This window comes from Dendropsophus ebraccatus, chromosome 3 (genome assembly GCF_027789765.1).
Source record: "Dendropsophus ebraccatus isolate aDenEbr1 chromosome 3, aDenEbr1.pat, whole genome shotgun sequence".
Taxonomy (NCBI): Eukaryota; Metazoa; Chordata; class Amphibia; order Anura; family Hylidae; genus Dendropsophus; species Dendropsophus ebraccatus.
The window spans coordinates 144,997,849-145,016,982 of NC_091456.1; the positions used below are offsets into that span (position 1 = coordinate 144,997,849).

Genomic DNA, 19,134 nt, shown 5'->3' on the forward strand with positions numbered 1-19,134 from the left:
GTGGTATACTAATATATATTAGCCAAACAGAGGCCAAAGGATACTATTGACATCCATCAAGCTAATGTAACCAAATATACACATTTAGTATGTATGTCAGGAGCTTTCTAGGAGTGAACATAGCCAAGAAAAACTCTTTAAAAATCTTCACCTATTATCTTTACAATGACCAGCACTTGTCATGTCTATGATACTCGAAAGTGCTCCATAGAGCAACACTACTTTTTGTAGTGTAGCTGAGGGCGGATTCTTTTCAGAATTTCGTACAAGGAGTCAGCACTGAAGAGATCTACCGCAGAGTTCAGCAGTTCATCCAATTGAAATGTTTAGCATACAAATTGATATATAAAAAGTGAAAAGAAAGAGGTAAAGAGAATGAGATTGCACACTTGTGTAGTGTAGCGTTCTAAGAGGCTGCTTTCTAAGACATAATTGCATATTTGCTCGGTGAATATCAAACTGGTATTTTCTTACCAAGCATACTGCATTGGAATTGTACATTTTGCTGGAACCTGAAATAACATCCACAACATTTATGGTACAACTAATTTATAGTACCTTGCAAAAATAACCCAACAGAGATAGAAGTCGAAACTAAATAAGTCTATCTTTAAGCGGCACAGGTATTTACCACATGATTTGAGACAATTTACAAGAACAGGAAATTGCAGTTTAAAACTATGAAATGTAGTATAAAAGTATAATTGTTTGGCAATAACTGCTGAGAATAAGGAAGCCATTGAATATTGTATATATTTTGAGTAATATTTTGGCAAGAGGCATTTGCAGGCTACTGAAACAACATAATAAAAGCTAACTTTATTTCACATTTATTGTAGGACTTTCCACATTTTTATAGAACTATATAGCTGAAAAGTCATATGTGATCAACAGTATGATTTCGATTTGCATTTAATGGAGTCTTTGTTTTGGCTTCACAGATAAAAAAAATATCACGGAATCTGTTTCGGTCAAACTGATACTCCCTACAGAAGCTATAACTCAAAGTGCCATAAAGAAATTGGAAGTGCAATCAGTCAAGGTGACACCAAAACCTAGTATACCAACAACCCAACCAATTGTAAAAGAAACTATTGTACAGCCTACTATACCAGTAAGTTCTGTTCTAGAAGCTAGCAGTCAACCAGCGGAACCATCAACTGACTCAGAAAGAGGTCCCCAATTGTTGGTACAAGGACAAACAACACTGGGTCCTGAGACTGTCAAGTCTGAACAAGCTGCAGTTCAACAGGTGGAGGACACAATTGTAAAGGTAACATCTCTTCCCCCATTAGATGTAAAAACATCAGTTCCCCAAGTTACAGTGGCACCATCAAAGAGCAGCACTGTAGAGAAAACACCAGAAACTGAAAGTGATGTATCAACAGATGTTCAACCACCATCTGAGTCGGCTCCAGAGGCCGCAACCCTGAAATCAGAAGATGCTGCAGAAACTTTCAGCCCCATCACATTGACTAAAGAAGTCCTTCAATTAAGTTCCCACTCTCCTAAAGAAACTCTGGAAGCAAAAAGTGCAGAAATTATTCCAACAGTTATTCTTCCCCATGACATTACCCAAGACTCAACTGCTGCCTACTCTAGTGGTTCTGAGAAGGTTAGCTCCACTACAAGGGATTTATTGACACCACAAGAACCTGAGTCTTCCAGTGTACAGCCTGAGATAGTCACAGTATTTAAACTCTCTTCTGACACAAGCAGACCATCCTTAGAAGATGGTATCACACAATCTTATGTAAGTGAAACATCTCCCAGTCAAGATACAAAAATCCCAGATATAGACACAGAAACATCACCAGAGCAGCAAGGAGAGTCCACAAGTGAAGTGGAGGAAGAACCGGCATCATCTCCTGGACCACAAACGTCAACTGACCAGGCTTTAACTGCAGGAGAACCAGATTCCACTACTATTTTACCTAAGGAGGACCTCACAGAAACTGAATTACCAGTTGAGACTTCTTCACAAGGTGTATCTGAAGCACCAGAAAAGACTGTGGACACTGTGACTGAAAAAGTCGCAACATCTCTCACTCCAGTAGATAAAATAGAAGGGTCTGGGATAACTGAAGAAGACACAGAATCTAAAGTACCTGTTCTGGAGAAAACAGAAGAACCATTTTCAGTAGCTCCAAAGTTTATTACTACACAACCAATCTTAGAAAAAGATGATGTAACTTTGGCACCTGAAGAGAAATCAGAAGGTGCAACTATTTCAGCTAAACCAGAATCTGTACAAGATATCCAGGCATCCAAGACTGTGGATGAGCCAGTATCAGAGAGTACAGAAACATATCCTATTTCACCCACAGCATCTGATGTTTCAGAATCAATGCGACCACTAGACTTGACTTTAGAAGGAAGTGGTTTAGATCAAGAAGTAACCGTAGGAACTGTAACAGAAAGAATCCAAGAAGTTACAGTAGGGCAAGAAATTGTCACTGTTATCCCTACAGAGCAACCTGCTGAGGATACAACACAAGGTATCATCTCAGAAGTTGGAATAGAATTGTCACCTGTAGATGAAACAGAGGACCAAAGGGAAAAGACAACCATTGCTCCTCATGTTCCATCAGATATAGTCCAGCCTAAAGATGAAACCACAAAGCCTTCCACTACCATCAGTTCTGCGCTGGATGATAGTGTCACAACCAAAAAGGATATTACATATTTGCAGCCAGAAATTGAAGGGTCATCAGAAGTAGAAGACAAAACTGATGTTGGCACAGAAACACCATCTGCAACAGAGCATCCATCAAGTCCTCAGAAACCAAGTGCACAAGATATAACTACTGTCCCTAAAGAACCTATTGGTCTGCATACAACATTATTACCTCCACCCATCAGTACTCAGAAAGCATTCTTAATCGACAGGGAACCAGATGAAGACACAAGTAAAGGAACAGTAGTGATTGATGAATCGGTTTCTCCTGTAAAAGCCACAACTGATTCTGATTTGACAAGTAAAAAAGCAGAAGGAGAAATTGATTCTGAATTCATCACAAGTGCAGAAAAGCCTTGTGAGGACACCACAGGGGCTGCACCAACAGGGTCGAGTGAAGAAGGCATTCAGGTGCCTGTACCTATTAATATCCTTGTTGTTGATGTTCCCGAAAACTACACAGGTACACGTTTCTCACTTATAATTGTTTTGGAACTCAGGTTGTTTATGGGTTTTTATATTTAACTCTATATGCATCTAATGTATTTTAAGAGAGTAGTTTCTATTTTTTAAGGGAACCTGTCATCAGTTACATGCTGCCCGAACCAATGGTATTTTTGCGAATATTTTTTTTTTGCATCTGCCCCATCTGCGCCACCTTCACCAGTGGGGCGGGGAGGGGGCGTTAAGGGGGGGGGTGGCAGCACGCAGAGGGGGCACAGCCTTTGTGTGTACCGCATTTATCACTTTCCTGTGGAAAAATTACACTGAAACCTACGCCAGCTCTGAGCTGGTGTAGGTTTCAAAATTTTCACACGGGCTGTCTCAGTGTGTTCGGGATGTATGCGCCTCTATGTAAATCCCCTGGGCTCCGGAGCTGCGGGGACATTTGTAAGCCCGGCTTAAAAAATGCTGAACTTCATAAATGCCCCCCTAGTCACTGGGGCAGTCCCCATTTGCTCCAACCAACCCCGCCAGACTTGATTGATTTACCTCTCCCTATATGAAACTAGGGAGCGATGTATCAAGCGACTTGGAGCCACCCCAGTGATGCAGAGCTGCAGTGTTCCAGAACTATTCCTTTATTGCTATACAGAAGGAGCCTGTCAGTGTTTTTATGCTACCTGTGGTTTAGGCAGCATGAAACTGAAGGCAGGTTCCATTTAAATGGTATGATTGATAAGAACCATGCAGCTTGCTGTCTGTAAGTAATTTTTTATGTAGAACTATCTGTAAAACACCTGTTTTTACTAGCATATTGTTGCTTGGTTGGCTATATTAAAATGTAGTAAGCTATGATTATTTTTTTAAGCGACACCAAGGTGAACTTGAATAGAACATATGGTGGATATTTGTTGGCTCTTGATTTGTATAAATTGAATTCTACATTTATAGCTTTGTGGTTTAGACAGTGTATGCAGGTGTGCGCATTCATAGGCTGAATAAATTATCCAAAATTCCCAGTGTGGCAGATACAGGTTTAAAGCAGGTGTGACAATTAATGAAAAATAGGAGGCTAGGGTGACATGGTTACTGTATATTTTGTATAAGCTATGTAGCTAATCCATGTATTCTGTATAGTGCTGCATATGCGTGTGGTCCTGGAAACATAGGTTTTCCTGATACCCAAATGACACTGATGCATATTTTTGGGGAAAAGAGTTTCAACATACAGTTCCCATGTACATTGCTGCCAGAAGAAGGTTGTGAGCCTGGGAGCAAAGAAAAAGCAATAAGTTTACAGTTCATAGGACAATAATTGGGAAATGGCACAGAAACCAAAGTGTTTTAAACTTTGAGGAGGCCTTCTTACTAGAGATGAGCGAACCTGGAGCATGCTCGAGTCCATCCGAACCTGAACTTTCGGCATTTGATTAGCGGTGGCTGCTGAACTTGGATAAAGCCCTCAGGCTATGTGAAAATCATGGATATAGTCATTGGCTGTATCCATGTTTTCCAGACAACCTTAGAGCTTTATCCAAGTTCAGCAGCCCCAGCTAATCAAATGCCGAAAGTTCGGGTTCGGATGGACTCGAACCCAAACCCGATTCACTCTTCTCTACTTCTTACTCATGGTTAATCCACCATCTTAGTACACTTGTCTTATATGCCCCATTCACAAACCATGCATGGAGTAACCATGAATAAGAATGGCTCCTGAGCATTAGCAATGTGTTGATTTCTCACAAGCATATCTATTTACTTGTGGAACCACAGTTTTCTTCTTTATTGGATTATATAGAGTTCCCTCAAGGTCTAGCTGGAGTGCAACTAGCAGGGTGAGCTGGCTTGATTTCATGCTGTGTGAACATTTGATGGCATACAGAATCCTGCTTTGCCATGTGCATGAGGCCTTAGTGTGTGACAATGTCCTCCATTTAGACTGTTGGTAAAAAAAACCTGCAATGTACTGGGGCTTTTATTTTTTATACTTTTATTAGCAATGTGATCAGATTATGCTAGTGCTAAACACAATACCGATAGGAATAGGTTATTACTCCATATAGTAAAGGTGTTAAACTCAAGGCAAAACTACAATTCCCATCATACCTGGATTGATGGGATTTGTAGTTTTGCAACAGTTTGAGGTCTGCAAGTTTGACACCCCTGCCATATAATATTGGGCATGGGGCGGGCTATGGAATACCTAATAGCTTGACTGCTGGAACACCTGCCAGTCTCAAGGAAGGGGTACATGGTCCACAGTTCCTGTCATTTATGGAGGTGAGGGAGCCAGCTATCTGTACATATAGTCCCTGTATGGTGTGGGGGACATTAGTGACAAATTAATATGCCAGGTATATTATTAATGGGAAACCCTTTAAGTCCTCCAATTAGGAGCAGAACGGGTGATGAACACATTAAGTAGGTGTTAAGGTGCCGAAAAGGTTTTACAATGCAGGGAGTTCTGTTACTGGCATGCTTCTTATAGTCCTGGCGTCTGAGGGGTATTTAGAAACTTGTCACTACTGGATTTTACTGAGTCTCCCACAACAGAATAGATTTCACCGGGACACTGGATTGGATTTACAGCTTAAACACAAAAACCTTCATAAAACGCTTTGAATAGACCAATTCTTTTCTTTTTTTTTCACTGCAGTATTGAAAATGCTTAACAAGCCTAAATGTCTTTTATGAGATCACCCGTCTCCTTTCACAAGTTCGGGGGGCTTCATTTCGATAGTTTCACCATATTTTAGCATCTTTTGTAGGCTTCCTTAGAGACAAGGATGCGTTGCTATTATACAACATACAGTTCTTAGAATACATACACAATCCTTCTAGTCTTTTGTTTGTTGCCAAGGAAACTCTGGTTTTAAACAGTGATTACACACTTGAAGTATTCTTTAATGCCTTTTACACCGAGAGTGTATAGCACCCACCATTGCTTTACAATTGTGTTAAGCAACTGGTGGCGTTCTAAGTCTAAGTGCATGGATATCGACCCCCCCATGTTAAAGCGTGTCTTATATCTTATGCACAGAGAGACAAGTACAGCACTGTTAATAGTAGAACATATATCTAGATCATGCATCTAAATGTAAACAAGGATCTACTTTTTCCCCCCAACTTTTTATTGTTTTATGGATCCCTGGCAAATGTTTAACTTTGTTAAGGAAAGCTGCATGTAGGCATAACTAACAGAGGGTTTACCTGGGCGTAAACATGTCGCCTTTTATCTCACTTTCCCACACTGGCGTTGGTACTTTTCATGCTTGAGATGCTTGGTTTAGTATTCATGTCCAGGTGAGGTGAGGCAATTACAAGCCGTCCTAACCATTTGCCTGGAGGATGGGAAATACAGATGTGAGCTTCCCTTTGAAATCAGAGATCAGTTGTTCGACAGCTTTGACTGCTGTTTGCATTGAGGAACAGTTTACATAAAGACATTATCATTGTTTACCAGCACAGTCGTAGTTCAATAAATCTACTTTGCTCTTTATACTTCACACTTGTCAAGTTAAAGTGCACTGTACATGAGAAAAAGTATCAGACTAAACAGACCAATAATTATATAAAACATGTTCTATGTGCTTTCAAGAAGATTTATAGCATTTTATATATTACATACAATATGGGGCAGATTTACTTATACTTAGACCATGTAAAATTAATCTATTCTCTATGAGGCTGACAAACATTTCCCCATTTAGCCATTGGAAATGTTTGTCGGCCTCATATAGAATGAATGGAGCAAATTATTTGCAGAGTTATGCTCCTGCCACTTGGACCCCCACAAATCGGCTTGCTATCTCCTAACCTAAACTTAATGAGATGGGAATACACCTTTAGGCTATGTTCACACTATGTATATTTGAGGCTGTATTTGGTCCTCATGTCAGGTCCTCATAGCAACCAAAACCAGGAGTGGATTGAAAACACAGAAAGGCTCTGTCCACACAATGTTGAAATTGAGTGGATGGCCGCCATATAACAGTAAATTACTTCCATTATTTCAATATAACGGCCGTTGTTTTAAAATAACAGCACATATTTGCCATTAAATGACGGCCATCCACTCAATTACAACATTATGTGAACAGAGCCTTTCTGTATTTTCAATCCACTCCTTGTTTTGGTTGCTATACAGCCTCAAACATACAGCCTCAAATATACGTAGTGTGAACATAGCCTAAGGCTATATTCACACTACGTAAGAGACCGGCCGTTCCGTGACCCCGGCCGGGTCACGGAACGGTCGGTCTCTGCCCAGATCATCTTGGCTGCGCTGATGCGGAGCTCTGATGCGGGCGCTTCAGCTTGGGCCCACATCAGAGCTTGCCATAGCACACAGTGAAGCAAGCAGCCGGAGCCGCTCGCTTCACTGTGTGAACTGACAGGTCTTTCTGCGGCCGGAATTTACTGAATTCCGGCTGCAGAAAACTGACCTGTCAGTTATTTGCAGCGCCGCATAGATCCCGGCTGGAGCGTATACGATGTGTGCACGCTCCGGCCGGGATCCCATTGAAAGTAAGGTTATGTTCTACCCCGTAGAACTACGGCCGTAGTTCTGCGGCGAGAACTACGGCCGTAGTTTTACGCAGTGTGAACATAGCCTTAAAACAATCGAAATCCTTGAATTTTTTTCTAGAGCTTAACAACTCTTTGAAGCCAAGAAGTCCCAAACCTTTTTCAACCATGAGGGAACCACCGTAAAAATATTCCCTCTTTGGCGATCCTATAATTACTTTACTCTAGTATAAAGTAATAACTCCTGCTGTTGATGTCTGGGAGGGAACACCCTAGACACATTACAAGAAAGGTGTCATGTGCTTACACTGAGACAACTAGTGCAATAAGTCATCAGGGTTCCTTTAGTTCAAATAACCTAAACTTTACTGAAAACTGACTGAAAAAAATACTGTGAAAATTAGGAACATGTTTCTTCCATAGTTTCTCAGACTACAGACACTTGTGAGGTGTCTCTGTGTTATAAATGTCTATGTGCCACGGAGCTTTGGAGCAATGCCTGAAGTTTTTTTTTTTTTTTTCCTTCGGAGGTTTGGGCTAATACTTACTCAATAATTAGACCTTCTGAAGGGGCACATGAGAATACACCAAACAATTAGTAACACGATCTGTTCAATGCAAAATCCCACTTCATTGATGGTGCTAGTCTGTCCTAGTTATATACACATCTATTAAATAAAGTGCTTCCCAGGTTATAAAGCCCCTATGGAAAACAGATGTCTAAATGTGTTATATCTACTGACACAGGTGTCTGTTTTCTCTTCCAAGCCAATATTCTATTTAAACCAGTTCTTGTGGGAAGGGTGTAATGTGAAAACCCTCAGCAAGAAGAGTCTGAGGGTTACTGTGTTTCAGACACTGGATGCACTATAGTGTACTCTCTCTCTAGATATGTAAGCAATAGCCAAGCAGTTATGAAATATTATGGTGATTGCCCACCCAGTTTGTGTGTTATTCTATGGCATATGTATATTATTCAGATTGAATGCAGATTTCAGTAAACAGTTTAGAATAGTGTTCTAAGGGTACAGACCAATGTTCAGCCAAAAGGCAGCCGAGAAATGGTCCATCATGTGACTTTACATGGTGGACCATTTTACCTTTATAGTGAAATATTGTGGATTTTAAAAGTGCAATGTTTGGGAGTCCCATTCTGTATACTATATAAAGTTACACAGGTTTAAGGTTAGCTGATCTACTATTTATCGCTTTGTCTAAATGTGTATTTTGCCTTATGTAACCAGTAAAGTAATGACATTGCTAGTAGGGAGTTTTACTCTTAAATATGACTTGAAATGAATAATGCCATTATTACTAGATGATTATATAATTATTACAAATACCTCTATATGTGTCTTTATATGAAATCAGGGGCACTTTTCAGGGGAAATCACAGATCTCTACATCACAGACCAATAATACAACCATGTACTTAAAATTTGTTCTGGGCAAAATATATTAAATGCTTATCCCCAGCATAGGTTATCAGTATCAGATTGCTGGGGTGCCAACACCTGTCTCTCTCCTGTTTTCCAGAACCGTGGCACTGCCATACATTGTGTGGTGGCCATTGTGGGTTACTGCAGCTCAGTCCTCATTCACTTCATTGTATGCTAAGCTGCAACCCAGATTGGCCACTACAAAATGTATGGAGCTATCTGCTTACTGCTTTGATTTAATATACATACCAATACTTCAGCACTGCCATGGAGTTGCTGAGTGTTTAAATGCCACCAATCTGATATTCCTTTCTAGATGCATAGAGGGACATTTATGAGGGCTACGCCACTGGCTTATGCAAGGGAGAAGGCGCATATTAACCCTATCTCCCTGACGTACGCCAGATGTATCCCTCACTCACCCAATGGGTGGGCAGGGGGGCATGGCAAGTTGGGGAGGAGATGTGGCCTGCCCCTGCCGAGCGCCTCTTAGTGAATCCGGTGGGCAGTTGGGGCCAGGGCCTAATTTAGGATTGGTGTATGAGTACACCAGTCTTCATAAATATCCCCCATAATGTTGTGCTTGATACCTTTTTTTTTAAATAATGGTTACTACTCACCATTCTTGATATGTTGATGGTATGCTACTTGCCACTCGCTGCTGCATTAAGAAGTCCTGCCAGAGACCTACAGTAACAGTATGTTGATACTTTGGCTAAAAGGCGGCAAGAAAATATATTTAGGCAAAGAAGATCATGAGATATAATAAAATTATAGTATATGCTATTTATGTTTTATGAGAAAGTATAAAGTTTTATATAAAATAAAGAAAACCCTAATCCCACATTGGCTATGTTAATGAAGAGGAAATGATGATGTTGCAGGCGCCTCACCTCATTGTTAAGCAATGTTGTCTGCTTTGCTACGTTGTCTTTGTCTATCATGTTCATTCATAGTAAATATCATATTTATTAACTTCATTAACTATATTTACAGTTCATTGGCAATAATTCAGCAATATATGCTTGTACATTAACACATTCACAAGCTAAAACCATTATTTGTTTTTCAACAGGCTCAGTGGAGCATCTTCTTCATAAATTGGGTCTACCAACACATAATACTACTGATGGTTCCAGTGAATTACACATAGAATGGGTGCCACATATAAGTTCTTCCGAGGAGGACACTGACTGTGACAATGCGACTGCTGCTGCCACGTCCCCATCCCTAAAATTTATTAATGGAAAGCAAGAAATTACACCTGAACCCAAACACTCCAAAACAGAGGAGGCTAAAGGAGAGCAGATTGAAAGTGTTACACCATCCTTAAATGTATCTGTTACTCAGCCAAGTGAAGTGACCGAGCAAAGTGTGCTTCAGACAGATGCTCCAGAATATACTTCTGTGGAAACTCAAGAACCTGAAGCAAGTGGTGATGTCGAACTTAAAGTTAAAGAGCTACCTACTACTCAACCCATCTTAAAAGTGGAGGATTTAACATCAAAAGAGGCTGAAGCAGTATCTCAACCCAGTTCTGCTCAGGACATCGAACCCCTGTTCACTATAGAATCATCTGGAGATGCAGAATCTGTCGTTCCCTTAAAAATGACAATTAAACCAACTATTATAACCTATAGTGTGAAACCGGTAACAGCAGGAGGGCCTTTTAAGCCATCTCCAACTCATGGACTGCCCAAAACTGTAACACAAGAATCAAGTTTGGTCTCAATCCTACCCACAACTAAAATTGTCCTAAAAGAGGATGCTTCAGCTGTTACTGATTCCCAATCAGAACTAGGAGTGGCAACAACCGGCCCACTGGATCTTATACAAGCTTCAACAGCATTTCGTTTTCCAGAAGGGTCTGGTGAGACAGATGAGACAGAGACTGTCACTAATGTAACAACACCAGTGCAGATATTTAAAGAGAGTGACGAACACACAACACAAGCCACAGAGAAAGAAAAGGAAATTGTGTCTACAGAATCTTCCAAAGTACAAGAATCTCCATCTCAGACAACTGCCCCATCCTTTGAAGAAGATGCTACAGAAACCAGTACTGCAGTTACTGACGTAAGCAAAATTTACACCATTTCAACAAAAGCACCAGAAAAGTACCAATTGATTGAGGAAACAGAGGGGTCAGCTACAGATTCAACAGATCTACCTGTTTTAGAAGTACTATCTACTAAAACAAGTCAAACAGAAGAGAGTTCAGTTGATAAGGCAAGTGAGTATGTTTTAAGTCCAACATCCCAAGATGAAACAAAACAGGTTAGCACGGATTCCACAAAAGGATCTGCAACAGAAGCCACCAAAATAGAACAAACTACTCTTGTACCTGACAGCTCAACTAAAGAGAAACATGAACAAACAAGTGCACCATTGCTACCTACTGAGAGTGTTTATACAGCAAAGCCTGAAATACCAGAGGATAAGGTGATAATAACCGATGTTGTTACGGAATCTTCTGTCTCTGTAACAGATCAGCCTGTCGAATCACAACCTCAAAAACCTACAAGTGCTCGGCCACATTTTGATATTGAAGCCTCTGGAGATGAAACAGTTGACGCAGTGGCTACAACCGCACCAACAGTCATCGAATCTGAACCACTTGATATAGAAACTGAATCTGTACAAGAAACAGTGCCAACAGTAGAAGATGATAAAGATGATGTATTTGGATCTGGAGATATTGAATCACCTTCAACCAGCATAGATGGCACCATCACACCAAGAGCAAAGCTCACTACTGGTGAGACAGCCGCTCCTAAAGACACAACAGATTCTATTTCAGAAAAAGTCAGCACCATGTCCCCTTTTGCACCTGAGGGGTCTGGAGAAGAGGCTATTTTTACTACTAAGCCCTTTGAAGATGCAAAAAGTGAAATAGACACTTCTCAGTTGTATACAACAACATCTTCCATTACTGTTGAGGAGGCCAAAAAGTTATTATCACCTGAAACAAAAGAAGACTTTTTTGGCTCCGGTCAGTTTGAAACAACAATTAGCCCAAAGGAACTTCATCCTGGAACAGAAGCAGAAAAAGTGTATGAAACAGCATCTAATTTACCACTATTACCTTCTACTGTACCATCTGAATCTGTTAAAGTTGAAAAAATAGAAGTTACATCCTCACTTGCTACTTCTGACATTAGAACTGTAATTGTTAGCACTGCATCTCCACTTATTGAAGAAGGCTCAGGGGATGACGACAAAGTGTCCCCCACTTCATTTATAACCAGATCTGAATCCAAAACAGAACCACCACTAGCAGACATATCTACTGTTTTGCCAACAATAGAATTATCAAAGGTTGCAGAAGAGCCGAAAGCTGAATCTGAGCCAGAAACATCTGAGATACCACAATCTATTACTCATTTAGGCACAGAAGAACCTAAAATATCTGAACATGTCAGCATGGAGTCAAGGCTTTTACCTGTGTCCTCTGTCAGTACTCCAGAGGTCATCTCAGAAGTTACTTCCCGGCCAGTAGACGCAAGTGACAAAACGGTGTCTGAACTTGGCTCAGGAGAGGACGATATACTGTTTACAACTTCTTTAATTAGAACAAGTGTTGTATCGGAAAAACACACCGACAGTGCCAGTGCTGTGCCAACTGAGGAATCCATATTAAGCTTGAAAACACAAACCAGTGCTGCCACTCAAAAAGACATAGTAGCCACTGGTTTACCATTTACGGATCTGGGTTCAGGAGACTCAGCGGACATTAGTACAACTTTTTCAAGTAAACAAGTCTTAACTATAGAAGAAGTTTCCCAAACTGATTCTAAAACATTCCAGTTAAAGGAAGAGATTAGCACCATGCCATCATTTGTCGATTCTGGTTCTGGAATAGAAGACTTGTTTAGTACTGCTGCTTCTAGTGTTGAAATACAGACTCAGCAGCCTAAATTTTCTGAACCTATTACTACTAAACTTGAAGAACCCCTAGAAACACAATCAGTGGAGATAAAAACAAGTGATATCATCACTGATCAACCTGAAGTTATCAAAGAGCATAGCACTGCCTCAACACCTCAGAGACTTGTCATTACTGAATTTAGTGAACTAGGCTCTGGTGACGTGGGGGAAATCTCAGGTCCTCTACCAACTTCAGCTGTTGTGTCTGAAAAAGCATCAACAGTAAGCTATGATGCTAGTCCTAAAACTGTAGAAGCATTTCAAATAACTTCAGAAAAATCTGAAATACTAACCCCTGAGCAAACATTAGAAACTGATCCATCTGAAGCAGGTGTCCTTGAAGCTACCACAGTTACTGATGAAAGTTTGGGAATTACAGATCAGACACCAAAGAAACTGGAAATAACTGACTCAATATTTGAAAGTTCAGGTGATGAATTAGAAACTCAGACAGATTCTTCTTCTGCAGCCTCCATTTCAGAAGAGCATGTTAGTGCAGTAACTGCAAAGACTGTTGTTAGCGATTTACAAGATTTAACCCAAAGACCTGAAGTTCCAGTGTCTATCATAAGCTTTAGCCCACGCACATCTCAATTATTAACAGATGAAACAAAGTCATTTACAGAAGAACTTTTGCAGACCAAGGTGGTAACAATATCTCCTATAAGTATTGAAGATGAAAAAGAGTTCCTGATTGGTACTGATAAAACACCTGGCTTAGAAGTCATCGAAGAGAGTACTCTTAGCAGCATATGGGGTGTCTCACAACCTAGTGACACTATAAGTGAAATAGTTAGCTCTACACCCGTTCCATCTGAATTTATTCTGGATGGAAAATCTAGTACACAACTTACAGAAGAACGTCAGTCATCAACTTTGAAGACTGATGAAAGCTTGTTTTTGAAAACAACTGTTCTTCCTACAGAAAAGTCAGATGTTGAAGGCTCTGGAGAACTGTTCCCTGATATCCATATTGCACATACTTCAACACCAGTGGATCTCACTTATGTGACATCAACGCCACCCAGTAAAGATGATGAACAAGAAAGCTCCCAGCAATTGACTGATGACCAGATTGTAGAAAGTTCCCAAACAACCACCTTGGAATTGTTGCCAACTTCCCAGTACACTGGTGTTTCATCAATGACACATGAAGAAGTTACTGTCACCATTGATGCAGTGAGTACTGAAGAAATAGTTGCTCATACTGAGGTAGACGATAGAGCTAAAGGTACACATTCATGTGTTTTGGAAACTTCACCTGTGCCATCAAGCACAGTGGCTACAGAACTATTTACAGAGCAAAGTTCTGGGGATGATTTGCCTACTGAGAAAACTATTGTTGCTAAAGTTAGTACTGCTAGTTCAGTAAAAACAGAAGCAGATTCTACTACCGTAACAGCAGAGACACTACAACCATATAAGCTGAGTGAGCTTTCAACTCCACGACAAATTGAGATTGTTACACTAGAGGAACAAAGTTCTGGGGATGACTTACTTACTGAGGAAGCTATTGTTAAAGATACCACTCCTATTTCTGTTAAAACAGATGTTGATTTCACTACACTATCACCAGAAACATCGCGACCATATTACATAATTGAACCTTCGATTCCTCAACAAGCTAAGGTTCATACAGAAGAAGAACAAAGCTCTGGGGATGATACACTTATAGAGGAACGTATTGTTGCTACCACACTTAGTATTAAAACAAAGGCTGATTCTACTACAATATCTCCAGAGACTCCACAACCATATCATCTTCTTGAACTTTCAACTTCAGAACAAACTGAAGTTCATAAACAAACCACTTCTGAAGATGGTACTGAAGATATCACATTAAGTGGGGTTACAGAAAAAGATATCTCTGTCCTGGAATCCAGAACAATCACAAGAGTAGAAGATATCCAGCATCAGACAATTATATCTGAGAAGGAAAGTAGCACCATTCAGTTCACAACAGCTAGAACAGTCAGTTCTGATGTTGAGCAAAAAATCACCAAGCCTTTTACTGATATATTTGAAGGTTCATCTGAAGGATCTGGCTTAGAACTTTTAGTTGACCAGGCAATTAAACCAAGTGCAGCTGTTTCTACCATCATTGTTCCTACTCAGAAAGATGTTGTAGCAACCAGTTTACCAAGTGCAGGTGTCACTGAGAGTATTTCAGATGAAACATCCACCGTATTAATAATTGTCAGTAAGGACTTGGATGACGTGACCACACCTGTCGTAACATTAACTGAATTGCCTGAAACTCTACCAAAATCAGATGAGCCTGAAGTAAGTCAAGAAGTAACAGAACCAGAAGAGTATGTAACATCAACAATAAGTGTGGAAGCTAACCAAGACAAGGTTCCTTCTACACCAAGTATTCTTTCTGTTGAGGACTTAAGCAAAAGACCTGACCTAACCTCTACAGCTGATGTTAGTGTAGAAGCTAAAGAAGACAAAGTTCAGCCTACTCCAGGAGTTACATCTGTTGATGTAGAAAAAGTTGTCACAGATCAGCCAGACTTACCTTCATCCAGTCCTACCAGCTCTAAAGCCACCAGTGAAGTATCTGAAGATAAAAGTTCTAGTCAACCACAAGAAAGCACACCAGAGGAGAGCACCCCATCTTATGAAGATATAACACCAAGTATTGATTTAACAGAGTTGGAAAGTATTAAAGCAGTCACTGAAGAACCCAAAGTACCTGTCACTGTCATTCTTGTGAATGGAGCCTCAGATTACACCGGAAAAATTATTCCAAGTACTTTACCCTCCTCTGATTCTGGAACTGACAATGGTGTCTTAGGACAAGAAGCTAGTGCTGATATTACTGCCACATACAAACCAACAGGCATCGAAGTGATTGATGCAACAGAGAGCCCACCAGAACCTGATGTTACTGAGCAGATACAAGCAGAATCCTCCAGCCCATTGTACAATGTGGAAGGGGAAATAGATTCAATTCAGTCTGAACCTACCAGTGAACCAGACATTGATACAGATGCCGAGGAAAGTCCTACGCATGGTCCTTCATTGCTTGTTTCAGCTACAGAAGGTATTGAGGTGGTCCCAGCTACACCAGATGCTTCAATCTATCTTCAGCCTGAGGAGCAAACCTCACCACCCTCCCAGGCTGTTGGCCAAACTGAAGAGACTGAAGATATTCCTTATGAGAGTATAACACCACAACCAGATATTGATATTCAGATTTCTACTAGTAATAATGTTGATGGAACTGGTCTTCAATTAACAAGTAAGACAAAGCATGGTTTTTTATTCTTTTTTTTTAGTTGTTTCTTTTGAGTATGGATTTAGAGTACAGAAAACTGTATGTATATATGTTTACATATATGTATGTATGTATGTATGTATGTATGTACAGTGTTCATCTTTAACCACTACCTCTACTGAGGACCGTCTAATAATGTTGGTGCTGTAGTCATTTTCATTGCTTGCACAGCTTTACTGGCAATGTTTCTCACTGGTCTTCATCCATATGTGCTCTGTCATATACTGTATGTACTGTATATGCATCATAGTCAAACAATTGCAATTTTAGACTGAAAATATTTATTCAGGATTATCTTTAGAGAAAATGGTAAAGCTAGGAATGAATGAGTTATTTATATAGAATAAAATAATAACTGCTTTTTATGGTCACCATTGGTTATACAGCATATTGTATATAATATATTGTCCAGTTTGATAAACTTGCAAAAACTTTATAAAGTGCTATACTAACAAACTGGCTATTGCTTTACTACAGCACAAGATCCTTGCAGGGAAAATCCTTGTCAGCGGGGAGGAACATGCTATGCCCGTGGAACTTCTTCATATGTCTGCACATGTATGCCTGGATTCAGTGGAGAGCTCTGTGAAATTGGTATGTAAAGGAAATATATATTTAAGTGGCACTTTAGTAGATTATATTAACAGTATAATATAGAGAACAGTAAAGCCAGCACTGGGCACCATCCAACTGCAAGTGACAAACTGGAGGGCTAATCTGTTTGACCTAACCCAAGCATTCATGTGTTATGAGTGGGTAGAGGAGGAGTAAACTGTCAGAATCCTTGTTTGTTGGCTAATCTCTCTGAGAACAAAAGGATTGAGTTGTTGAAATCTACCATTCCTGATCTTCCTCTCCTCACACATCTCTTAACCCACCAGCTTGCTCCTCAGGGGTGGGACTTAGACCCACTGGTATTCTCACACTCAGGGCAGATGTCTCTATAAACATTCTCCAATCTATGTAGATAACATAATATAATACTTACTGTAATTTTTCAACTCACTAGAAACTACTGATGTCAAGTACTTAGTACTTAGTAATCTGAATGCAGACTTTGCCCACACTATGATCTGATCTGGAGTTATATTTTTATTTTTTAAAAGCTATTTCTCATGACACTATACCTGTTATTTCCATACTGTGATCTTGCACTAAATTCTTATCTACTCTTATTTTATGCAGATATTGATGAATGCCAGTCGAACCCCTGTCGGAATGGAGCTGGTTGTGTTGACGGTGTTAATTCATTCACATGCCTCTGTCTCCCCAGCTATTCTGGAGCACTTTGTGAACAAGGTAAAGTAACACAATGGTCGAAAATTATGTCATATTTCAACTATGGATTTCATTCGAAAAATTCATCACATGGGGACACTCCATGTCTATTTTCCCACTATGTCTTTATTTTGGCAGTTTGACGTCCGCCTTTTAGAATCCAAACAACAGCCGTTATTTGAAAATGACAGCGGTTATTGTACAAATAAGCCAATAATGGCCATCCAAAAAGACGATCAGTCAAAAAAAGACACAGTGAGAACGTAGCCTAAAGCAGGCATTTATGGTAGTGTATGATAATAGCAGATAGCATGTTGAGTTGTCAGATATGTTATATTGTCTAGGAGCCAGATATAATGCAGAGCGTTTCAGATGCATGGCTTTGTCATTTGATATTATAAAATGTTAGTCCAGTTTCAAATAGACCTGCTACTTCATGTCTTTATGGTGATCTATAGTCTGTTCAGTGGTAACTGTTCAGGTCTGGACCTTGTAGCCATACGATAGCCCAGCCTTTTCCTTGGTATTGCATTGGATCGCAAGTCGGATATTTTGCACTGTGCACAAATGACGCAGTCCGAAAAACGTGACAGTAAGCTCTGCTATATCTTTTTATTGACTATAATTACTACTTTAAGGAACTAGTTGGCAAAGAAAGGTCATAGTAATTAAAACTGTATAATGTTTATCAACATATGGACTCTTTGGTTACAACATGCAAAGTTCTATTAGAAACACTTGTTTCCGTTTGTTGGTTAGCTTCCATCTGCTTCATTAGTGACATTTGGACAACTATTAATCTACCCGGGACACTTAACCCTTGTATTTATCCCATAGGCCATTTCCTAATACATTGTAAAATGTGGATATATTACAGTTTGTCATTTCCCAATCCAAAGTGCAATCCAATGTTCCCATGTCACCATATGGGCTGAGGGTTACAGTTGCACTGAGCACATGACAGGCTTCCTTTCAGAAAAAAGAGAGAACATGTTTCTTTGATTTGAGATGTGGATAGTGGATAATTGGCTTGATGAAGGAAATGGACTGGGGAGATACTGCGACTGAAGTCTAAGTGCGCTGCATCGGTCACATAAGAACAGCAGATGTTAAAATGTGCTAATAGCAATGGATCGAATAGCAAACACATTCTATTTTGTAATATCACAGCATATCCAGAAACTTCATTACTTAAATAGCCTAAAGGTGCAAATCTGCTCAAAACCATGGCAACTTGTGCAATATTTCTGTCTCTCTGGAGCTGGCACTAGACAGAAAGGTTATGAGCTTACTGGTTGCTATATTTTTATTGTTGTAGTTTTCAGGCATGCAAAAAGGTTTAATTCCAGTTGACGTCCCAGCACCACCACCTTTATGTCATTCCCAGTTGGGATGGATTTGCTTGTTGTTAGGCAAACATTGTGTGGTGGCTATGCTGGGTTGATTTCAATAGGAACTGAGCTGTAGTAAACCAGCATGGTTACTCCACAATGCATAGAATTGTCTGCAAGCTGTTCTTTGTGTATGTTGGCCCTGCAGCTTTGGCAAAAAGCTGATCA

At 40.0% G+C, this 19,134-nt stretch overlaps 1 protein-coding gene across 1 annotated transcript in view; it reads left to right on the forward strand.

Annotated features, from left to right (window-relative positions):
- The window catches only part of VCAN (versican), an 80,105-nt gene that overhangs the window by 39,805 nt on the left and 21,166 nt on the right, over window positions 1-19,134 (forward strand). The window contains exons 7-10 of the mRNA XM_069962878.1: window positions 942-3,140; window positions 10,163-16,261; window positions 16,775-16,891; window positions 17,483-17,596. Of these exons, the coding sequence (XP_069818979.1) occupies window positions 942-3,140; window positions 10,163-16,261; window positions 16,775-16,891; window positions 17,483-17,596 (8,529 nt within the window). The remainder of the gene's footprint in view (window positions 1-941; window positions 3,141-10,162; window positions 16,262-16,774; window positions 16,892-17,482; window positions 17,597-19,134) is intronic.